General features: G+C 41.6%; 1 protein-coding gene across 2 annotated transcripts in view; it reads left to right on the forward strand.

The window, feature by feature from the left end:
* TUBGCP3 (tubulin gamma complex associated protein 3) overlaps positions 1–24,717 on the forward strand; it is an 83,968-nt gene extending 59,251 nt beyond the window's left edge. For both annotated transcript variants that reach the window (XM_019529649.1, XM_019529650.1), the window contains 6 exons: positions 714–849; positions 18,172–18,260; positions 18,954–19,085; positions 20,447–20,587; positions 21,329–21,445; positions 23,547–24,717. In XM_019529649.1, the coding sequence (XP_019385194.1) occupies positions 714–849; positions 18,172–18,260; positions 18,954–19,085; positions 20,447–20,587; positions 21,329–21,445; positions 23,547–23,705 (774 nt within the window). In that variant the 3' untranslated portion in view covers positions 23,706–24,717. The remainder of the gene's footprint in view (positions 1–713; positions 850–18,171; positions 18,261–18,953; positions 19,086–20,446; positions 20,588–21,328; positions 21,446–23,546) is intronic.
* Positions 24,718–25,132: the final 415 nt, after the last annotated feature.

The raw sequence follows: 25,132 nt of genomic DNA on the forward strand, positions 1-25,132 counted from the left end.
TCCCCCCCCGAAACCTCAGCTTCTTTCGAAAAGTATCTGAAAAGAGCATTGGAATCTGTTGTGATCAGAACACGTGTTGATTTTTCTCTAATGGTCACAAGAAAGCCTTAACAGCATTCAAGTGTCTTAAATGGGCTGAGATAAATTTTAGGAGAACTATTTTCAAGGCAGAGGCTCCTTATTCATTCCAGATGGCTCCCATCCCAGGAGCTGTCTGGGAATGAGAAGGTATGTCAGTTCTAGAGAGAGGCAGATTTGATATTAATGCATTAATATATAGTATATCTATTATTAGTATATCTTGGGCAGTGTACAGACTGCGTCAGTGTTGATGGATCTAAGGCAGCTCTTGTAGCTATATAATCCGTTTTGCTACATTAACAAATATATTCTGAATACATAAAGGGCTATTGTGACTTACAGATTACTTGCAGGGTTGGTGGGTTTTTTCCCCCCAGTTGTAAACCAGCCTTTTACTCTAAACTGTTGAAGCCGAGCAATAAGCAATACAACACTTGTCCTAGATCATACCCCTGAATAGAGGATATAATATAAGATCTCAGGAGTCTTCAGCTTTTGTTTGGGCTCTACTGCTAGATCCTAAACAAGTTATCTAGGTTAGCATAGAAAGACTTGGTGGAGGAGGAGAGAGACCATTGACAGGGAATAAATCAAATGTTTTTGAAGCCAAAATATTTTACTTTTATTTGCAGGTGTTTACACGAGAATGCATGAGCCACTACCTGAGGGTGTTTAACTTCCTTTGGAGAGCAAAACGGATGGAATATATTCTCACTGACATATGGAAAGGACATATGTGCAATGCAAAGCTACTGAAAAGTATGCCAGGTAAAGGGAAAAACCAATGTAGATAACCTATACTTTGTAACTTGTGTTTAAATCATAGCAGTTCAGCTAAAGCTGTATGCCAGAGCGTTCAGCTAGCAGTGATTAAAAGAATTGATAAGTTATTTCTGAATAGTGAGAATGAAGTATTTCACTTTTTTAAATTCCAGTGTTCAAGATAAGTAATTATAGAGACTGAGTGAAACAAATGATACCGTGGCTGGGAACTAAAACGTTCTGTTCTGTGATTTTGATTGCTGTATGTCGATCTTTCTTTAGATATTGAATCCTTGTAATGGTGAGTTAATGAGAACTGCTTCTGTTTGCCCTTTTTTGGCTGAGGGAAAGATGAAAGTTTTGTTAATTGTTCAGATGCATTGGTTTTTAATGGATACAGCCCACCCTTGTGGGTATCAGCTGGGAACAGCTAGTTTATAAACTAAATACTGGGCAAAGAGCTCAGGGGAGACCCCTCCCCTGGAGGAGAGCCAGGTAAGTGGGCCAAATCTGTTCCTCACAAAGCCAAGCAGTCCAGGGATACACTTTTTCCCAGTGTTAGGCAAAGCACTGGGAACAATCCCAGTAAAAATTCCTCCCATGTACTGATGCACCAAGGAAATCCTTCCCTGGCACTAGGCAAAGCGTTTGGGGGAAGAGGGAATTACAGCCCAGCATGGGGCTAAGTATGCAGGGACACTTCTTTCCAAAACAGTTTGTTTTGGATTCCTCTGATGTCTGTCTTTTTACTCGTGTCCTGCTTGCTAAGCTGTGTTTCGATCACGGAGTATATTTAAGCCTGTTTCTTATCTTTTGCACTAACTTCAGTTGACTTCTGCAATTTGATCTGAATGTATAGAAGGCTATGCCACTTGGGTTTCTCTTGTGCTCCATTCCAGGGCCGAGATTGAGGTGGGGGTGGTTCAGATCTAGAATCTCAGTTTTCCTCTTAAATTTGTTTTTTTTTATTTTGCTATTTTTTCCTTGATCACTGTTTTGTTTTTTGTTTTTTTCCCCACCCACTGCCACCTGTTCTTCCCTTCTCTTCTGTTCCCCTCTTCCTATCTGTACCCCATGGTGCTTTTCTCTTCCTGTTGTTCTGTACCACCCCCTCTTCCCCCAGTGAAGGGGAATAGCTATAGTTGAAAGCAACAAGCTTCTTTGAAGCAGTCTTCAGAGCTTATTAGTTTCACTCCCACTCTACTCTACTACATTGCTTGGCTGGAAGCTGAGTAGGCAAAAGGAGGAGGAACATATCTGCCAGGGTGGATGTGAAATTGGAAAGTTCTAAAATGTGGTAGCATTAACATGCTTAGCAGTGGTGTGGTGCATTTGGATTCAGCATCTCTGCACAGCTGGGAGTGTGGTAGTATGGGTGAACAGAGGATTGACTGAATTCTCATTGTTTATTCCAACTTCCAGTGCTCAGGATTATTCACTTTTTTTTCTGTTGTATTGAATGCCGTGTGGAACTTTTTCTTCTTCTCATACTACTGTATAAGTACTATATTTATCCAAATCCAAGTCCACTCTGATTTTTAAGACCCCACCCCTCCCCCCATATAAACTTGTTATGGTTTTCCATGTATAGAATTTTTAGTTATGGGAGGGTTGTCTTTAAATTCATCCCTACCACCACTGCAGCTAGAAAAGCAGTGGTAGGGGGACAAGCAGTAAGGCGGAGGTGTGGTGCCTACCATCTGCTCCCTGTAGCCTTGGGCACCTACTGCTTGTACTCTCCAACTCTCTTCTTCCCCCTGCTGCAGCCTGGAGCCATGCTCCATGCGCCAGGCCATAGCAGTGGCAAAGATGACTTGGGAGGGGGAGTGCCAGGGAGGAGGGGGCAGGGACCCTAGACTTCAGAGGGAGGCAGAAACAGCATGGGGAGGGTGGGGGTGGAGATGGAGTGGAGGTATACCTACGTGGCACTATACCTAAGCTAGATGTAAATGTGTGGAACGGTATTTAATATGGCATTGCTTGGAGAGGTAAATCTAACTTGATTGGAATGCGTGCTAACATGGCACTGTTATTTCTGGTATCTGAGCTAAGCTGTGTATATCTCTGTGCATCACTGTTATACAGACCAGGTATAGCTTTGGTAGTCCCATGTATGTTAGACATGTGGATAGCTTTTTTTTTTCCTGTTGCGGTCATATTCCACTGACTGGCCAAGACCAAACTCCAGCTAAATGTGTGCTTCCCTGTTTGGACCCTCCCCATCCAAGCAATATCAATATTGGACTTCTTGCTAGTAGTTGCTGTTTTAAAATGATCTCTTAGGCAAGCCCTTTACAAAAAAAAAAATAATAAAAAAAAAAAAAAGAATTGTACTGTATTGAGTATAATACAGTACAGTAATTAAGTACTGTTGTACTATACAACAGACTTGATAGGACACTCAGAATTTTTTCAAACTTAAAAGCAGTTAAGAGATTAATTGCACTTGGATCTAGTTTTGAATGGAAATACTTGGTGTTGGTGCTATGATATGAGGTTTTGAAAAACCAGATATGGAAAATAATAATGTCAGTCAAGTGAGAGTATCATGTGAAGGATACAGACTTTTTTTATTGGTGACCTGACACTTGAGTAGCAGTTCAAAAGGGACCCTGAAACATGGTTATTGGCTGCAGCTTGTCAAATCTGCTGTTTTGAACACTCATTCTCTAAATCCATTGTAACATCAGTTCTCGAGTCTCTAGAAGGCATCTTATACCTCTTTCCAGTTCTTCCTTCAAGGCTTACCCACCACAAGCATTAGGCTAATTTTAGGTTTTCCTAAGTTTCCGTTAGTTTTATTTAAAATGTAACTATATTTTCAGTTTGCGACATGTCTCATTGTACATATTGCATCAGTTTTCTTTAGTGTCATTGACTTGGAGTCCAAGTTGATAATAGGGGTGTAGGTTGTAGTTGTGTTGGTCTAAGGACATATATGCAGACAAGGTTATTTGGGTAAATCTGATGTCTTTTATTTGATGCTTCCTCAGCCTGATGAAGGGTGTTTGTGCCTGAAAGCTTGCTAAGAACTTTTCCAACTGTTTGAGTTAGTCTAATAAAATTCTGCTGGATTTACTCAAAGAACTTTGTGAGTTGATAATAGAACACCTAATGAGGAGCCTGAAAGGGAATGTAAGGAACAAAGTACACCTATAGATATTAGGCATTGTCAGGCCTACATACAATCTCCACATTTTTCAGTAGTCAGATGTGGGCAGATGATTACTCTTATTTACATTTAATATAAAGCGCAGTAGCGTTGCTTAAAGTAAGTGAGGAGGAGGTAGAAGACTCAACTTTGCTGAATTGTTGGGGTTTGGGTAGTGTTTTGGGTTTTTTAATTTTGAATCCTGGAATATTTAACATATGGTTACCTTTTAAAGATGGACTTTCACTTTTAACTTTAGAAAATAACTAATTGGGGAAGTCCTGCTACAGTCTTACCCTAAACTAATACTGCTACACTGTTAACCTGAATCTGAATCCTGCCTGCTTTTTTAGCAGATGTTTCTTTTGGCACAGACAAGACTCCACTATTAAGCTTTGACTTGAGTACAAAGTTGAAGTTCTTGAAACACCCCTTAGAGGGCAGTGGAGAATTGCAAATGGGGAAACTAACTTGGCTAACAAAACAGCTGCAGAGCCAGAGTTGGGTTTTTTCGGTGGTGTTTGCAGAATTTGGTCTAATTCTGTAAAATTATACAAAGTCCTTTAATGTATTTTTGGGGGGGTTTTGTTAACTTGGTATCTTGCTCCTTTTGGTACAGGGTTATGCTGTGTATATGCATGTTTGCGTGTGTAATAAATCTGGGGAAGATAGATGCCATGTATGAAAAGTAGTGGTAAAAATTTATATTTTTCCCTCATCTGATGGGAAGTTGCTTTTTATTTGTGTGGCAGATAGTCCTGATGAGATGCCTGCTCACAGCTGTTTGAACATGTAGCTGTTCTGATCAGATCAGCTTTCGAATACCTATGGCTAAAAAGTAGCCTCTTTCTGAATGTGGATTATCAGTGCCTCTTGGCACTTTTATGTGAAATCACTAGGAAGAGCTCTGTGTGAGGCTAGGACTCAAATCTGGACAGAAGTATAGAAGCTTCAAATTGGTGCAGGTGGTCTGAATTTATGCCACTTGTGCACTTCCTTCTTTTTCCCTTTTTTTTTTTTTCTTCTTTCCCTTCATAGAATACATCTGTTTGACATCAGTAGTTTTGGGGATTTGTTGGGGCTCTCTAAGCAATTTGGGAACTGAGGTTTTTTTGGGGATTTGTTGTGGCTCTGCTAGGCAGTGTGGGAACTGTTTTTAGTTGACTCTAGCTAGACAGGTGCCTTCATATTAGGAAGCTTTACCCCTTTCCCTATGACGTGCTGTCACAGGAGCAGTTAATGCAGTTTTCTGGGCTAGGGCCTCACCCATGAGCAAGAAAGATGCAACTGAACATCTGACTGTTCTTTGATTTTGAAACTTGCTGCATTTCCACCCTCATTTCTAGCCTAACATGGTTTTATGTAATTGCCCTTTTAGCTATACTGTGAGGCTTGTGAGGTCCTATGAGTGTTGGGAGATAAAGAATATGTATGTTATGGCTGATTTTTATGGCTACATTTATTATTGGACAAACTGAAGTTAGTGGAAGAATCTGGGTTTTCCAGCTGCACTCTTGAAATGCATGAAGGGTTGCCTAGTGCAGTGGATAGAAAGGTGAACCTTTTTTATATCATGTAAATATAAATTCTAAACTGGCTACTGTAGTGATGTATGAGTACTCAATAATAACTGCATGTGTGTTTTTTATGCAGTAAAGCTTCTGTCCATAGTATGACTGCATTACTTGCTAAAGCTATTGAGACTTGAATCGCAATAAATCCTCCTATAGCCCTGAAAGTGCCAAATACTTTCTTGTATTTGGCACTTTTTTTTTATTATTTTTTTTAACTCATTAACTTGTATTGATCCTTGCCTGGGGTCTGCCTACTCCTAGCACCTTATGTCCACCTTTTTATTGGATTAAGAAGCAGAAAGAAATTTATAATTTCTAGAACCTCTAAAACTCCCTGTTCCTTATTTCTTCCTTTTTAAAAAAGTTTAAAACATGACAATCAAAACTTTGGTATCTGCCATGTTTAGAAGCATTTGTTGTATCCCATTGGAGAGCTGCACATTTTCTTAAGTAATTAATGACTTCGAGATTCAGTTTTAAGTTGTTTGATTGTAAGCCTCCTTTGGTGCTCAGTATTGATGGTCTTGGGCCTAAGGCCAAGATAACATGGTGGAATGAAACAACAAAATAAACAGCTGTTTCTTGCCAAGGTTTTTAAATGCAGACCACTGAAGGAGTTCAGTTTTAGAAAAGAGCACCCTGAATATTGCTTTAGAAGGTTTAAAGTTATAAGCATTTATTCTTCAGTTGTGCATATGAGGGTTTTCTGAAGACATCTGTGTTTAGTCTGAGTTATAATACCTAGGATAGAAACTTCTCAGTCTACAATGGATTTCAACTATTTTTAGGCCAGTGGTGCTCAACCTACAGAGAGCTGTCATCTGGCACATTGGGCTCCCTACAGGATCAAAAATATGGTGGGAAGTGCTTTGGCTGTGGCTCCACTGGCAATTTACTCTTCTACCATTCCCATGCTGTCAGATTTTGGATCCTCTGGGAGCCCCAGTAATATGAAGGAGGTGGGAGGGAACTAGACATGGAGCTTCCAGGCTCACCTCTGGGGAGCCCTGCAGGCCAGTTGATGTGGCCTAACATGCTGCATTGACCCAGTGCACAGGGCTGGATGGGCTGGCAAGAGGGTTTTTTTTGTTGTTTTTTGAGGGGAGGAAGGGGAGGGGTTGGATATTTTTGTTTGTTTGTTTTCTTAGTTTGTCAAGTGTTCTTTCTCTGCTCTTTTTAGTACATCTTATCTAGTTTTGGACTGCAAGTTTCTTGGGAGACGCATCATTCACTTTTGTGTTGTTTTTGTTTTGCGTATGCTTTGGTGTTTGGGACACCTAACAAGTCAGGCTGGAAAGCATTCAAGACGGCACCCAGACTAGGTTAAGAGCTATATATTCCAGAAACTTATTTCAGTCTCCTGCCAGTGGCTGACTCTCAAGTCCAGAGCAGGTGTGCTCAACCCCCAGCCTGCAGACTGTACCTGGCGCACAGTACTGCCACCTGCCTTCAGGGCTCCCCATGGGTCCAAAAATCTGGTGATGAGGGAACAAAAGCACTGTTCTCCTGCTGCCAAGTTTCTTGACCCATGGGGAGTCCTGGGCCATGTGCACCCAGCTTGCAAGGTTAAGAAGAGGAGGGGCATCACTGGTTCGCTGGGATCCAATCCCAGTGTGGGGAGCAGGAGGGGATGGTGCCAGGCCCCAAGGCCCGATTCAACCTGTGGATCAGTCCCATGCCACTCATCTGGCACTGTTAGTCTCAAGTAATGCTTCTTAAATACTAGAAGTGGCAAGCTAACTGGCCAAAAGGGTGCCGGGCTAGTGGGACTGTTGATTTGACTTAATATGACACTTAGTAATTTTGGATTCACAAAAGACTGTCCATAAATAGCATCTTGATGGATTTTTGCTGTTTTTCTGTCCTGGATTCTTGGAGGCTGCCTTTTGTTGTCCAGGTTTTTAATTAGCGTGTCTAACTCCACCAATGGCAGTAGACTGGCAAACAAGTGGGTTTTGTAACAGTTTGTAAACTTCAGTTTTTGATAACTTATTTTGTAGTTGAGTACCCAAGAACATCTCCCTTTCTCATGCACTGCTAGAAGCAGTGTTGCAGAAGAGTGCAGCTGTCAGAGTCATGAATAGAGGCATTTTTTCTAATGTAGCCCTGTCATAATCTATTGCAGACCTAGATGTTGAGATGTAAAGACTTTGAACTGGCACCAGAAGTGAAGAAAGAGCCAATGAAGGATGCAGGACAAGTGCACTTTCTTAACTTGTCCTGCTGCAGAACTGTGCTGAAGGTGAAACCGACATCAGCTAGATACAGCAATTAGAGATGTATAGTTCTGAGATTCATAATTCATAAATCTCTATCGATGGGCCTCTTTATTTTGGATGAGGATGTATATTCTCTCACGCTGAAGATGTATATTGAACTGACCTACAGAAACATAAGTGTGGTTCAGTTTCTGCTTACTATGACCTGGAGCACATATTAATATGAACAGTTTATAGGTGAAAAAATAAAGGGGGTAGGACTATGGTGATGGACAATTTCAGAACCCATGTCTCTTCTCTTAGAACAATGTGTCGCTTAGGAAAGTTGCACTCTATTTTCCATGTCTAAGCCTACTCGCTTATAAATTCTTTTTGTCCTCAGGAGTTCACTTGGTTTTCATGAATTTGTTATTCAGGGAGGCTTTCGTATACTGTCTCTGAACACTCATATTTGTAGGTGAAGGTTTAGACTAAGTCTCCTTTTAATTTAGTTTCAGCTTTTAAATATCACCTTGATCTTCATCTTTGATATTTTTTACAGAAGGCATTCATATACTTTGGTTTTTTGTTAGGCATTTATGAGGAAAGTGGAGCTAATTTCTTAGACTGAAGAGGCATACAATTTGGGATTCATGGCTTTGCAGTACTTTCCCAACATTTCTAATTCTGGCCAGTATCCACCAGTAATATTTGCTACCTTTTAATTCAGTACTCCAAATGTCAGTCTGAATTGCCCATCTTGGCTTGCTCTACTTACGAGAGAGAATGCCAAAGGAGAGGGGGATCCTTCTTTAAAAGAAAAATGTAAGTGGAAACCCTCAAAACCTAACCACACCTATTCTATCCCTCCTTCTACCCCCTCCTCCCAAAAAGCTGTATAACACTTAGTTTTTTCTGAGTCATTGCTTATAGGCTGTTGTGCAGTATTACAAAATAAGGAGATATCTAGTGTTTGTGTGATGTAATCGAGTCCTGATTTCTTGTGCCCATGCTTTCTCTCTCTGGATTGCTGTCTGCTTCAGGCAGGAAAATGAACTATGTGCTAGCATCTGGCTGCTGCTGTCACTCGGCTGATGATGGCAAAGAGAAAACATGCATCTAAGCATTGTGTTTTTGTTTGTTTTGAAGTAGCTTGCTTTCAAGAGGGGAGGAGCAACCTCCACCTATAGGAAATAAGGCAGTTGCTGAAATAGTTTAAGCCTTTCTGCTTTGTTTGACCTAGTGGGAGAAGTATTCGTCTGGGGTGAAGACCATCTCCACAGCAGCTGGGGGAAAGAAAGAAACAATGGACGAAATGGATGGTTTCCCTTTGAATTCTCCTTTCGGGAGAGATGTTCCTGAGGATGAATTCAGCTAAAGTCTTATTCTTCATGTGTGACCACGTGGTGTTGTTTTGTGTTTTTTAGAGGAATATCGCTAGAACATAGATCAACTTCTTTCTGTTCGAAAGAAAATGATTGGGCTGGAAGGTACCTTAGGAGACCATCTCATTCAACCGTCTGCACATGGCAGGATCATTCTGGCTAAACCATTTCTTCCAAGTGTTTTGAGGGCAAGTTGGACAAAAGTTGCCAAAAATGGAGAGACTCTAGGTCAGGAGCGGGCAAAATACTCCTGCCAGGCCATTCTATCTGGCCCCTAAAAATTTAAAAAATTATCTGCCTGTGGCTTCCTGTCTAAGGCACCAGCAGCGGCAGGACTTGGGAGGAGCTGGCAGCAGGACCCAGCAGCCACAGCAGCAAGACCTGCCCAGTCCTGCCCCACCACCAGGGCCCAAACCAAAGCCTCTGCCTATTGGAGGCTTTTGGCCTGGCAACCCTGGGGCTGTTGCACCACCCTCCCTCTGTCTAGTAGTGTGAACTCTGCTAAGAATTGCGGGGGGGGGGGAGGACCACTAGCAACCAGCCCAGTCCTCTGGGCCGGGCTGGCTCTGGCTGCATTCTGTCATCGCAGCCATGCAGCTGGGAACTATATGGTGCCGAAGCAGCGGGTGGAGAAGGGTAGAGAGAAGCAGTGGCAGTGGGCAGAACGGTGGGGAAAGGGCAGTGCTAGTGGTAGTAGGCAAGAGGGAGGGGTAGTGGCAAGTGGGTGGGAGTGCTGGGCCCATTCTAGTGCCCTGGGGCCCAGGGTGGGGCAGCAGGAACATGGAGCCCAGGCTGGCAGGGGCTCTGTGGAGCTCAGCTGGGCTGAACCAGCAGGGTGAACTGGGCTGACTCCATAGATCCCATTCCAGCCCCAGCCCCTGTGATCCTGCTGCCCCCACCTCCAGGGCAGTGGCACAGGCCCTGTGGTCTCACCTAGCTGTTGCTGTGCTCCCACCTGCCTGCTCGCTCCCACTTCCCCCACCTCCGTCTGCCACTGCTATTTCCCCACCTTTTGTCTGCTGCTGTCACTTGCTGCACCCACCTGCTGCTCTGGTATCATGTGGTTCCTAGCTTCATGTCTGGGACTGCAGAATGTGGTAGGAGCCAGCCCAGCCTGGCCTGGCTCCCATAATTCCTGGCTGGCTCCTGCTGCAGTCTGTGGTACTGGTCATGTAGCTGGGAGCTGTGTGGTGCTGGCATGGTGGGGGTTGGGGAGGTGGCAGCAGGTGGCAAGGTAGGGAAGCGGCAGGAGAAGGGCAGCAGTGGCAGGCATGGGGGTGTGGGGTGGAATGGTGACAGGCAGGAGCGCAGGGCCTGCCCTAGGGCCAGGGGTGGCACAAGTGTGGAGTTAGCAGGGTTGGGCATGAGCACCCCAAGGCCTTGCTGCCTGCTGCTGCCTGGGTGGCAGGGGCTGTGGACAATGAGGGAGGGGGGGTGTCTTGTGGAGGGGGCATGTTCAGGGTGAGTGGGTCCCATATGCATATCCCACCCTACACATACCCACATCCCACCCCTTGCACTGCCATAAACATGTACCTACACACCCCAGCCACCCTCCCCACATGCACGCACACACTTTACAATAGTAAGACTTCATTTTCACCTCTGTGTACACTACACAAACCCATGCAAATCAGGACTTTTTTTTTAAATGTAGTAGATGTTTGATTTTAAGAATATAATTTTTTTTCTGACTCTGACATGGCTTTGCTGAAAGGAGTATTTCTGGGGGCAAAGGTCAGAGCTTAAGGACAGGACTTCCAGCCCCAAGGTGACGACCAGTGGGCAGGGCACCTGTCAAGGGGTGGGGCTACCCATGCAGCCCTTGTCTGCTTGCCAAAACTCATTAAGCAGCCCTCCAGCTGAAATAATTGCCTGCCTCTGTTCTAGGTAACATGGCTTTATATTGCACCTGAATTTCCCTTCTTATAATTTAAAATGGTTAATCCTCATTTTGTGGCTATATAGCACAGAACAAGGAGTAACAGCTGTACTCCTTTTGAAAAGCTGGGCTGAAGCTAACAAGATGAAGCTCAATGCTGATGCATGCAAGATTACACCTTGGGAAGAATGATCAAAAATACAAATACAAAATGGTGATGCCAGGCAGAATACCAGCACAGCAGGGGAGGATCCTGGAGTCTTGGTAGGTCAGACTCAGAATGAGTATGCAGTGTGGTGCCACTGCCCAAAAGACCAATACAGTTTTGGGGGTGCATCAAGCTCTGATTTGGCCTCATCTGGAGTATTGTGTAGCTTTGCACTCACCATTTTACAAAGGATGTGGAGATGTTAGAGAGAGTCCAGAGGCAGGTGACAAAAATGATAAAGGTCTTGGAAGACAAGTCCTATGAGGAGAGTTGAATGAAATAAGCATGTTCAACTTGCAGAAAAGATGCCTAAAAGGGGACATGATGGCAGCCTTTAAATATCTGAAGGGCTGCCATAAAGAAAAGGAAGAATACCTTTTCTCTTGCTGCAGAGAGCAGGACATGGACCCATGGCTTGAAGTTGCAGCAGAGTAGGTTTAGATTAGATATCTGGAAAAACATCTTCACTGTTATAACAGTGAGGTAGTGAAATAGACTGCCTACGGAAGTTGTGGACTCTCCATCTTTGGAGGTGATCAAGAATAAGTGGGATAAATATTGGTTAGGAATGATCTAGGAGTAGTTGCATCTGTTTCTTATGCCAGGCTTTGCTTGCCACATGGGATCAGGAAGGAATTCTTCACCCTCCTCCCCCTCTGCTGCTACGTGTCAGGAATTGGGGAGGGGGATTTGACTTGTTTTTGCCCTTGGTCAGAAGCATTGGATATGGCTGAACTTAAGGCTAGGAATTTTGACTGGGGTTTTTCAAGGCTCCTGCTAGGACTTAAAACTTGGAGGGTCCTGGTGAGTGGGTCTTGCCCTGTGTCTGACTGATTGCCATATTTGGCATCAGGAATTTTATCCCATGGTTAGAGTGGTACAGACTGAAAGGATATGGGGTTGCCTTCCTCTATATTGGCGGTATGTGACACTTCCTTGGCTCCGTTGCACTTAACTGTCTCTGCAGGCACACAACACTGACCATTGGGGTCCCCCTGCTTTACATGTGGCAGGCTAGATTGTTATGTCTTATGGTTGTGTCGGGGTTGGCTGTGGTTTTGCTAAAACGTTAGTCATTGTATAGGATAGTTTGCTTTAAGCAGGGGGTTGGATTAGACGACCTCTAGAGATCCTTACTTTTCTATGGTTCTGTATTAAAATAAGGGAAGTTTTAGATTGGATAGTATGATGAACTTTCTATCACCACAATCCTCTTTAACAAAACTTTAACTATTCAAAGAGTACCAGATTCCCCTATCCCCCTGTAATCACTTCTTCTACAGATTTCCTGGTTCCTCCAGCCTTTTTTTGGTAGCGTGGGGGGGGGGGAGGAGTTGTTTCCTAAACATCTTATCATTTTTGTAGCTCTCTGCTTGTCTGTCTCCAGTTTAGCCACATCTTTCTGAAGTGTGTAGAACTGAACATGGTAAGAGGCCTCATGAGAAGGGTGGAAAAATAACTTCCTTTGACTTGACAGTAACACTCCTACTAGTATAATCCAGTACACCAGGGGTTCTCAGATTTCATGATACTGTGACAGAGTGCTGGATGGTGGCAGTGGGAGACGGGGAGCTTGCATGCAGCAGCTGCTGCTGCTACCGTTGCGTGCTGTTTTTCCACACCATGTGTACCCCCTGGGAAGCTTGTGGCCCCCTCTTAAATTGCTTGTGATCCCTGGGGGGTTGTGACCCACACTTTGAGAACCCCTGTAGTATGCCATTTTTTTGCCGTAAGAACATACTGACTCATTCATCTTGTGATCCACTGTAATCCTCAGGTCTTTTTGCATAGTAGTGCAGTCTAATGAGTTATTCCACAACTTCTTCTATTTGTGCATTGTTGTTGATGGGTTGCTCTGTCTTTTTAAGTGGAGTACTTTGTAAGATTAGGGTTCAGATTTGATAAAACTGGAAAATGGTCTGAAATTAATCTAAAAGTGCAAAGTGTTTGCTACCCAACCCAGCTTGATGTCATCTATCACTCCCATCCTCCCAGTCCTTACTGAAGATAGTAAACTGTTCTGGATCTAGGAAAGACCACTGAGGAACACCACACGATACCTTCACCCAGTGGGACACAGAACACTTACAAATACTCTTGGAGCATGATCATCCAACTAGTTATGTTCCCAACTTAAAATAGTTTCATCTAGACTATATTTCCTTAGCTAATTAATAAGACTGCCATGGGAGTTTGAAAACCTTGCTAAAGTCCAGGTATATAGTGTCCACTGCTCTTCCCCCATCCATAGTGCCAGTCACCTTTTTGATGTAGAATAAAATCAGGTTGGTTAAGAATGACTTGCTCTGAGTCAGTGTTGGCTGTTCCTGATCACTTTATTATTCTTTGAGCACTTAGAAATTTTTTCTTTTATGTGCTCCATAAGCTTACTACCACTGAGGTTGTGCTGACTGATCTGTAATCCTTTTGCTTCCCTTTTAAATGGGTGTATTTGCCCCTTTTTCCCCAGTACGCATGCAAGTGGGAGAAAGTTCCTTCTCCATGTTCTCAGTGGAATCATGACTTTTGGTTTGGAAAGCACCATTGGTGGTTTTTGAATTGTCATGTTTTAAACAGAATCTTTTGGTGGACCAGCTCCACAGACTGTGGTCTAGCATCCGAGTGGTCTCTCAGACTCCTTCCTGCAGAACATCTTTGTAAATAGGGATTCTGAAAAGTGTGCAGCAGACTAAAGTAAACTGTAGTGATTGTCTTATTGCAGAGATGGCATGAGCCCATCTTTCCTCATTCTTTGGATCCTGAAGCTAACGGCTGCCTTTCTCCCTTTTGCCATGTTACCAGTAGTCCTGAAGCAACTTAGGTTGGGTGTAGGATATGTGGTTATGATGGCCCTCCTTCCATTTTTCCCCATCTTGGGGTAGCCAGTTCTCCCACTTCGATTTCTTGATTTCAACACTGGCCCTAATTGTCTTACCTTCTGTAGATACATTGACTTCCCAATTGTCTTTCCTAAATCTCACTAAACCCTGACAGAATAAGGTTTTACATGCTGAATTTAGACAGGTTTAAATCTTACAGGAACACACCCAGATCAGTAGCAACTTCTTGATTTAAGGGGAGCCCTGTATATTCACAGAGGAGCTTTCTGTGGACCTTAAAGTGTCCTAGATTTACAGCCAGAGGAAAGAACAACTATTTTAATCCTATAGCAACTGCAATTTTTTCTAGATTGCTGAATACCCAGATTCTACCCTTGGCATACATGTGTCCCAGTAGGGCAGTTTAGCTTATCCCTGTTCCATTCAAGGAGGTCTCAATTTTACCATATTTACTCAAATATAAGACAAGGTCCCTCCTTCCCCAATTGGCATCTTATGACTGCATACGAGGAATTCTCACTGAATACTTTGCCTATCATTAAACTGCTGCCAAAAGCAGCATGTGCTCAGCATGTAAAACCAACTATGAAGTTGATTTAAATGCAGCCAATGCTGAGAGTGACTGACTATAAAAAGCATGGCCCACATTGGGCAAACATGCTGATGGGAACCTACCACAAGAATAGGATAGAGCAGCCCTCCAAATAAAACATATTGTAGTGCCCATTAAATGCAGCCCCCCTCATTGCCAACTCTTTTGTCATGATGAGTCAGAAAACTGCATACAGTTCACCCAGAATCCCTCTGTTGCCCCCTCTCTCAGCCAGGCACGTATGATTAGTGTAGCCCTGCCCTCCATGAAGCGAAGGTGGACCAGGTTGCCCTGTGCTTCATCTGCATATACATTTTTGGAGCATCCCAGGACTCATGACAAGAACACCAGGGGTTCCAGACATGAGTGGGAGATAATTAGCACATGGATCCTTTTTTCTTTTCTGGGGGGGTATGGAAAAGGGAAAGTATATGGAGTGCATACCCCCCGAGCAGAGCTGAACTGTGGTGTCACTATGGCTTGAAACTCTGACTCTTTAGAGGCCCAGTCCAATGAACTATGTGGTAGGACATTAGCCTTTTGGTTTTGGATTAATATTACACACCGTTTCTACTACATATAACTAGTTGCCAAAGTGCTACTCAAAAGTGTATTTATGGAGTACCTATACTAAAACTTGCAGCAGTTTCAAAAAAATAAAATAACATGCATCAGTTCTGAATGAACTTATTAAATCCATACGTTCTATATGTGAATGGCTAAAGATGTGTTTTAATTTTGAAGTTATTGTTTTCAAAATTTGCTCCTCACTTTCATGTGCTCAGGAAGAGCAGGGTCTGACTGAAAAGGAAAAGAGACCTACCAAATTTTATAAATTTTTCCATATATAGAATCTAATTATTGGGGCATCATCTTGTAATCTTTTATTCAAGTAAGTATGGTAGCTCTCATACTGTGGGATAGGCAGATACAAAAACAGTTACTGCACAGTGTAGCAAGATTCCTCCCCTACTTGCCTTGGAGTAATTTTTCTGTCTGGCCCTACCTTAAGCAACTATTCTTCTTCTTCTTCCCCGCCCCCCCAAAGGTTTGTCCAAACTGTTTCATTCTTGATGCTTAATAAGTAGTTATTGAATTGTATGAATGTGGGCAATATGAATCCTCCTTAAATAAGAGCTTCAGGAGAGTCCTAAAAAAGCCAGCACACTTCATAATGGTCTTGTTAATATGTGGATGAAGCTCCACATTGGTGCTCTACAATTTTAAATACAAGATAGGGCCCTCAAATGATCAGCAGAAGGTATTTGGGACCTAGTGGAACAAGCTCTGACCTTGTTAACTCCTAGAGGCCCACACACAGACTGTCTTAAGGAGTCTGCAAAAGATGACTTCTCAATCAAAAGTGTGTGATTTAGGGGTACACCAATATATTGATTGGCACTGATAAAAGTGATACTGTATTGGCTTTTTTAGTCATTGTAGCTGAAAATTATGGCTACGTACCGAGAGCACCCTGGTGAGCATGGTCTAATCCCTGTGCCATGCTGCCAGTTGCAGCCCATGGCAGACTACAGGTCCCAGTGAGCAGCAGGAGTGGGAGGGGGCCAGGGAGCAGTCCACAGGGGCTGCACTCAGCAACAAAGGGATTGTTATAGGCTTCTGCTGCTGCTGTCATGGCAATGCTGCGCACACAGCATGGACTTGAATGCTGGGGCTGCCGCAGAGACTTTAGTCTGTGCACAGTTGGAGTAAGGTGCCACACAAGGGATGTTTTGCAAAAGCTTCTCCCCGGTGGCTGCAGGAGCTTGGCTGTGTTGGGTCCACGGGCAGTAAGAGTAGCATGCTCTGGAGCTCCAAACGCATCTGGCACTGCTGTCTGTACAAGGGTCTGCCCCACCCACTTGGGATGGGAGCATGGGTTGTATGGGGAGCAGGGTTGTGGGTAGGAGCCATGGGTGAGGGGACAATATGCATGGGAATAAGGCAGTCACTGCCTTCCTCATTGAGGGCCAGAGCAGGTGGGAGGCGTGTATCAATAGTTTCAAATGCCTTGCATTATTTCTACATATCAGTTATCGGATCAGCATTGGCCGATTTTTATAGTTGGTTAATCATCGGATATTGGTATCAGCCAAGATGACCTTTATTGGTGGACCCCTAATTTGAATACCCACACTTACTATTCAAAGGGGTGCTTGCCTCCACTTGAAACTTTTTAGGGGTCCATGAATGAAAAAAGGTGGAAATTGGGAAAAAATCCTAGATCAGTGTTTCTTACCCCTTTTGTGTGAGCTGAGTGTCAACAACAGGACTTTCTTCAAAATGATTAATCTTTCAGTCAGAAAACGCATTTTGTAACAAAGAAATAAACTTGTCTCCTTTCCCGTCTTTACACAGACACTTTCTCCTTTTGACTGTTTGTATAGAATAATGGTGGTTGAGTAGCTGTTTTTATGAAACTAGCTAATTGGTTCTAGCTCTGAGTCCTTGCTTAAGGTCAGTGCTGCTTTTAACAGCTTTTTAGTCACCATTGCTAAAATAGATGAGATGTAACAATGATTCATTAAGCACTTTTTAATAGTTTTAAGTGGGCAGCATAATCGAACTACTCTTTTCCTACGTATTGTTTAAAAAAAAAAAAGTTTAATGTGTCATATTTGTCCACTTCGAAGCTTTTCCTGCCAATTGTTTAAGAGATGTATTTTTTATTTGACCCATCGTATGTTAGTGTTACATAACATGCTTATGGATAGTCATTGTACAAACACATTGATTAAAGAACATTGCTGTTTGTTAGACCTTCAGATCTTTGACTGGTTTTATAACAGTATAAAAAGGCAATTTGTACTTGCAGGATCATTATGCAGTTTTTAAAGATGTGCCATTTTTGCCTGTCAAAGATGAGTAAATTGTTCTGTTACTGTAGTATCTGAGTGCTTCAGTATCTGAATTTTATCTTCATAACACCCTTGTGCAATGGAGAAGTGCTTTTATCCCCATTTTACAGCTAGGGAACTAGAACAGTTTTTTTTAAGTGACTTGCCCAAGTATGTCTGGCAGAGCGAAGAAGCTGAATCCACATCTCCTGAGCCTCAGACTGATGTCTAGTCTAGGACTATTCTTCCTAAAATAGCTGAGCAATAGTGACTATTTTGTGCACAATATATAGATACATTATAAGGGAGAACATTATGTGCTTTCAGGGCATTAAGGAGTTGAATTGAAAGACTTTAAAGCCACAGAATTGCATGAAATATCACCTGTGCTTCTGCCTTTTGGACTTAGAAACAACAACAAAAAAGGTTCGGATGTGATCTTGCCCAGCATAACACTACTTGATCAGACAGCCAGATTGGTGGCTTGTAATGTTATGGAAAAATCTTCACGCATCTGTTTACTAGTTGGTATCAAAGTTTGGTGAAAGACCAGTGAGTGTATTGCTATGAAGTACTTTGTTAAGGAAACATTCGGGTTTGAAGTGTGTCAGTCTGTCCCTCTTTAACATATAAATTCTTTTGTTTTTTGTTTTTGTTACAGAGCTTTCTGGGGTGCTGCATCAGTGTCACGTTCTGGCATCAGAAATGGTCCATTTCATTCATCAAATGCAGTATTACATTACATTTGAGGTACACTTTTTCCATCCAACTTGTTAATACTGTAGTTGTACAGGCAGTCCTTGGACTTACAACAATTGATTCCTGAAAACCACAATTTCAGTCAATGTAACTGGGAACCAATTTTCTCATTTAAAAAAAAATGTTGGGATTGGTTCCCAAACCAAGGCCCGATACCCTATTGTCACTAAAAAATACCCCAGTATTTTGTACTCCGGTCAATTTTATAGATGAGTAATAGCTACATTAATGTATTTGTATTGTAAATAGCAATCATACTGATTTGGAAGGACTTTTTTATTTTGAGACGACTTTGCTGGACTTTTCGAAGGGCTCTTGGTTGGATTTTTTTGAAGGGTTCTTGGCTGGAGTCTTCTCAGGAGTCTTGGCTGCAGGCTTTTCTGGAGTCTTGTCGACCTTCTTAAAGAGTGTCCAAGGAAGTTTGGCAGATGTTCTCCAGGCAGATGAGTGACGCAGCGAACTTGTTTGCTGGTGTTGTATCGGATCAAGCATTGTAAAGTTGAAACTGATGTCATAAAGTTGAAACAGGGCATCAGTTTATAAACATAAGTGTGAAACTTTGTAACTTAAAATGTTGTAAGTCAAGGACTGCCTGTATATAATTCCCAAGACATTACTTGTCAAATCTTGAAAGTATGTAATCTAGTAAATAAAAATAGCCCAATCCTGAATTATTGTCCCCAGATACTTGAATGTTCATGGGATGAGCTCTGGAATAAGGTCCAGCAAGCACAAGACTTGGATCACATCATCGCTGCTCATGAAGTTTTCTTGGACACAATCATCACTCGCTGTTTGTTAGACAGTGACTCCAGAGTAAGCCTTTCCTTTTGTATAAAAAATGCAGCTTGATTCTAGCTTATACTTAAACGATTGAGGTAATATATTATTGAGCACTTGGAAGCTCTCCCACTAGTAGCAAGGCCCTATTGTGCCACACGTTGAGCAAAGTCCCTACACTCAGTCTTATTTAGCTTCCCCTTTCTGCAAGTGATTTGCTTCATTCATGTGAGTTTACCTGCCAGCTCTTGGCGGCTGACTCAAACCTGTCGCTGCATTCTAAACGTGTCTCAGTCTGTTTTCCTGTGTCTTAGCCTGTTCTTTTATTCCTCATCTCCAAGATGTTTTGCTCTCCACTTTCAATTTTGGCTTGTCAAAAGTGTACACCTTGTCCCCACCCTTTCTGTGTCACTGATTTACACCTATATCATTTCCCTGTGTACTGATGCCAGATTCTGTTGCACATTTGTCTCCAACAAGAATATTCACAGTCTTGTAAGTCACCTTGTGTGACACGCCCTCTCCAGATTTGATTGATGGCCCCCCCTTCAAATATCTCCTGAAGAATCAGTTTTACCATGATGCTCATGGGGAAACTACCAGCAGGTAAATGCTCAGTAAATGGCAAGTAGGGATTGTAAAATTTTCATACTTTCTGACCTGTGTAAAAGTGTGTGTTCTCATGACTCTGTCCCTCCTCTTCTCCCTTGTTCACTCCAACTGTTCAACCCACCTACGTTTGCTGCTTAATCAAATTGCAGGCACATTGGGGTGGATTTTCTGTAGCACTTAACACACTGGGGGCCTCCAGGAACTACTGTAATGCAAATAATTACTATTTCTTGGATGGTCCAATTAGCAACAAACTCCTTTTTGAATTGGGGAAAGGCAATGCCAGAGCAAAACCCTTGTGATCGTTAGAAATAAAGTTCTTTCACTCAACCACACGGCTGCTCCTACCTGGTAAGAATTAAATAGAATCTTGTGGGAGATTTAGGAGGGACTGCAAAACAGTGCCTTCCTCCAACATGCATTTGAGGAGCAACCTTATTATTTTGGGCCTGTGGAGGGATTATAGCCCACCTGTTTTATTCTACTTCCCCTCTTCCCATCTCAACACTGGGGATAATCATCAGTGAGAATATTGGGTTCCTTTTGCTTGTAGTTGGAGTGGCCATGCAGGTGCATTAAGGTATATTGCAATTGCATCAAAACAGGTTGGTTTATTTTGATCTTAGTAAGCAGCATATTAATGTTATGCCTGAACCTGGACCGTCTGTGTGCCTGTAACTCCAAGTATATTGATATGTTTCTGGTGAATATCAAGAAATGTAGTAATAGCATTTTATACAGTTCCATTTTGTTGCATTTATCCTTGTTTATGAACCTTCTCACAGGTACTTCTCAACCAGCTTCGAGCTGTATTTGATCAAATCATTGAACTTCAGAATGCTCAAGATACAATGTACAGAGCTGCTTTGGAGGAGCTGCAACTAAGGTTGCAATTTGAAGAGAAGAAGAAGCAGCGTGAACTTGAGGTACAGTAAGGCTGGCAGTGGATTGTAGCAGTTACTTGAGATGGGTGGAAGAGCAATATATATTTCAATTTATAACAGACCTCTGTTTCTTTTCTTTTTTTTTTAAATATCTTTGTCTTTGAAACTTGAAAAAAAGAAAAGAAAAGGCCAGAGCAAAAGTAAAACCCAGCAGCTGCCATGTACCTAAGCAGCAAGAGATAAGAAATGCAAGCAAAATCCACTATGCCTTGTAAATAACTTTTTATGGTCATTTCTCTCCAAAGTGTTGATGAATATATCTTGCAAGGTGTCTTAAAGGCAAATTTTTAAATTTTTTCACTGTTTTAGTGTGAAGAATGGAATTTGTAAGGTTCTAAGCCCCTCACAGGAAATATTATTTCTAAAACTCAGGTCTTCCTTGACCCCACATGCTTGTATTTGGAAGAGGTAGCAGTAGAAAGGAGTCAGCCTATTTCTAAACAAAGCAAACATTATGGAATTTTTATCTGGTTATCTGAGTTTTTTTTATAAAGCCATCCTTGCTAGGTATCTCGTAACTTGTCATCTAATGGGAATTGTCATTAACGCCACTTTTAAAACCTTTGTTTACTACACGATGGTTATATAGTAAATTAATAGTCCCATATCAAAAGCTTATTATGCAGATTATATTGAATTTCCTTGTGTGAACATAGGATTATAGTGCCTATGACAGCAGAACCCATTAGTTTATCATAAATAACATCTCTCTTTGTTTCATAGGGTGAGTGGGGAGTAACGGCAGCAGAAGAGGAGGAAGAGAATAAACGGATTAAAGAATTTCAAGAATCAATACCAAAAATGTGTTCACAGCTGAGAATACTCACGCATTTCTACCAGGTACCCTGCAGATTTGTACAATTTAACTGAAAAATTAACTCGCCACTTTCACATCTACTTTCATTTATGTGGATCAAAACCAGCTACGATGTTATTGATGCTTGTCTATCACTCCATATTCAATTACTATTTCTTCTTGTTTTTTTAAAAAAGGGGTGGTGGCTCAGTACAGAAGTGTGAGTTCTACTGTAAGCATCAACTCCTAGAACGATTGATTGATCATAGGGAGCTACTGTTTACTACCAGTAGTTCACTCTGAGCATTGAGAGAGTGCTTGTTTGTATAATAATGTGTGATAGTCTCTTGTTAAATTTCATATCTTGTTTACAAATGGATCTAGTGTTTCTTTTTTAAAAAATTAATCTTAACCAATGTAATCCCATTTGCATTCCATGCATTTTATTTTTTTTGCAAATTAGGACAATTTCTGTAAATAGGAGGATTCATATTTAAATAGCTGCTCACTTGCTAGTTAGTTCAACGCCCCTAAACGTTAAAAAAAAATTAAGTGAGGGCAGGCAGAAACAACTACTGTAGAAAGACTAACAAGAAGTTGTATTCTAAATTCCCCCAGGCTTCCATGTGCGCTGGGCAGAACTTCCCATGTGAAGCAGCCCTGGGCTGCAACAGGTCAAGGAGGCACTTAGGACTTGAGCACAAGAAGGGGGAGGTGTTGCTGCTCAGAAATGCACAGGGCATTTTTACACATGCTCTGGGAGGTATGTGGGAGGGGCTTTAATTAGCACCAATTAAAAACACCAAGGCCTCATGTGCATCAACTTCCCCACGCTGAAAAATGACTTTAGTTCAAAGTACTCAGCTGCCACTTCAGCACAAGGACGGTGTTGCACATAACACTACAGTCTGCTGGAGCATGTTAATTTCCATGATCCAGCAGACTCAAGTAATCGAGTCTGCTCTGACTGCTGGATTCCCAACCTGCACATGTATAGGAGCCCACAGTGACTGTTATGCTGTAATTCGTGTTTGAGCCTGTAGCTATTTATATAAATGAGCTAAAATGCCTCAACTTTGACCCTGAATGAAGCAAGGATCATTAAGAGCATGGTCTAGTCTGCTGGCACACATTATAGCCATGGTGCAATGACTGTTTATGGTGCCTTTAACTTATTAGCAGTGCTACATGTTCAGCTGATTGGTGCCGTAAAGTGGCAAACCAGCCACAAAGGTATTCCACAAAACATGTGGAGTATCTTTGTGACTTTGTTTTTATGGTGTCCTAAATTGAATGCCATAAATTGAACACCTAGTACCCCATGCCAATGTTGACAATCAGCTGATTGTCAGCATCCGCATGAGGGTGGGGTTTGGCACTGGGACCAGGATAATCCTGGTTCTGATGCTAAACATTGGTTGCCAGGAGAACTCCATAATGGAAAGCCAAGGCAATCCAGCCACTGGGAACCTGGCAACCCTCATCCCAGCAGCTTTTCCTGCCTTGCCCTGCAGCCCCCCATTCCCTTGAATCGTCTGATTCTGGGCTGTAGGGCAAGGCATGTAAAATGCTGCATTGAGGGGAGCTGGGCTGAACCTGCACTTCTTAGACATCCTAGGTCTTGGACCCAGGAATAGGGTGAGATTCCCTGATCCCATGGTCTTAGTGTCCCAGGTATGTAAAAACTATGCATGCAGCTGGGGTATTCCAGGGTTGGGCTGGCTAACAGTTAATTGTACCTTTTTGTTTGGAAAGTTCTGCCCAGTGCAGATGAAAACTTCGGGAAACTTAGGAGAGAACTTCTAGCAAGTCCCCTACCCATCCCATGGACCCTTATTTGTTGAATATTACATAACTTAGCCAAACCAGGGTAATTTGTCTGTATTCTAAGAAGTTGTCTTGGATTTTTTGTTTGTTTGTTTTTGCTTTTGACTTTTTAATCTTATATGATGGAGTCTATTTGCATGTAGCTATAGGATTTGTAGCTGGATTTCACAAAGTGTAAAACTAGTTATCTGACTTGCAAATTCTTGAGGAGTGTGCTTGCCCTTCTTTTAGTATGGTGCACATATGATGCTATGATTTTAAATTCTTAATTTGTAGGGACATGTTCTAACAAATCTCTTATTTTTCTCTCTTGTTCAGGGCATTGTACAGCAGTTTTTGGTCTTGCTGACAACCAGTTCTGATGAAAGCCTTCGATTTCTTAGCTTTAGATTGGACTTCAATGAACATTATAAAGCAAGAGAACCAAGGCTTCGTATATCTTTGGGCACTAGAGGGAGACGCAGCTCACACATGTGAAGTACTTTTTTTAACAACTATACCTGGATTTCTGAAGAATATTATCCCTGTTCTTGGACAAGGCAATCAGTGTCTACTTACTAAAACCAAATGGCATGTGATAAGTGTCTACCATTTTTGCAAGCAATGTTTTTGGTTGTGATTATGTAGCACTGGCAGAAAGCAAAAAAAAAAAAAGCCTTTTTTAACATTGATGTTTGTAATAATATTACAAAATTAAATGGGCTGGTTTAAACTGTTCCAGTTGATTTGTTAAATCATCCTTTTTAATGAATGTCATATTTTATTTGGGGCTTTTAAAGCTCTTTCCACTGTAACTTACATTATGTCCAGGCAACCACATCTTACTTTGTTTTAGAAGGCACTGTTTCCTTTTTTAACAAAAGAAGAGGGTGTTATTTTTTCTATATATGTATTTGTCCTACTTGGAAATCACTTTTGTTAAAGCCAACAGATTTGGATCCAGACCTAAATGACCTTATTTAAAAATATATAAAACACTTTATTATACTGATTTTCAGTGTTGTGATTGTATTTGACTGTGAGAAACTTTGTATCCTGGTACATTAACTTGCATACATTTTTAAATTATTTTTCTCTTCAAGGTTAACATTTTCCAAAATTTGATTTATTATTCCAGGCAAACCTGTAGAACAACAACATGGAAGTAAATTATAGAAACATAACGGGAGACACACATTACATAATAAAATGTCCTAAAAATTGATGTTAAAGCCTCAGTACTGTCAAGTAAAAGACTGTGTAAATATGGATAGAAGTAAATGAAGTATTTTGTGTTCTGAATTTGATGTATTAGAAAGAAATTGACTTGGATAATGAAAACTACTTTATTTCTCCTTCCTGCCTATTTTTCCATTGTAAATATTTATATATTGTTGTCCAGATGTTAGGGGGAAATCTTTTTTGTAAAGATGTCATTATATCAAGTCATTTAAGTATCCATTTATGTTCCACAAATTTAGAAAAATAAAACACAATTATCTTTCAAATACTTTTTGTTTATTTTTTAACAGAAAAGTAGCACTTTTTTGGAAAGGCTGGAAAAGGGGTCTTTTTTTTAATTGTAAAATTCCTATCTATACCACACTTCTTACACTAACATCAGTGACCTTACAGTTGTATAAACTTGCATAATGAACAGTTGCCATAAGAGCTCAACACCCAACTCCATAATGTAAATTTAGCCATATCATCAAAGTACTAGAACAGAGCAAACCCCTCCCACATCATTCCACTTCCTCCATCTTCTGGGAGGTAACTGACAAACAAATAAGAAATAACTAACACACATACTAACACTGCAGTGTTAAATGACTGTGGATTAAGGTAAGTGAATTGATAGAGAACACTCAGTCAACCCAGAGCTTTGGCTAGTTTTAAAACATTGGAATTCAAGTTAAAAATTC

Source organism: Crocodylus porosus, unplaced genomic scaffold, assembly GCF_001723895.1.
Source record: "Crocodylus porosus isolate Cpor-Errol unplaced genomic scaffold, CroPor_comp1, whole genome shotgun sequence".
Lineage (NCBI taxonomy): Eukaryota > Metazoa > Chordata > Crocodylia > Crocodylidae > Crocodylus > Crocodylus porosus.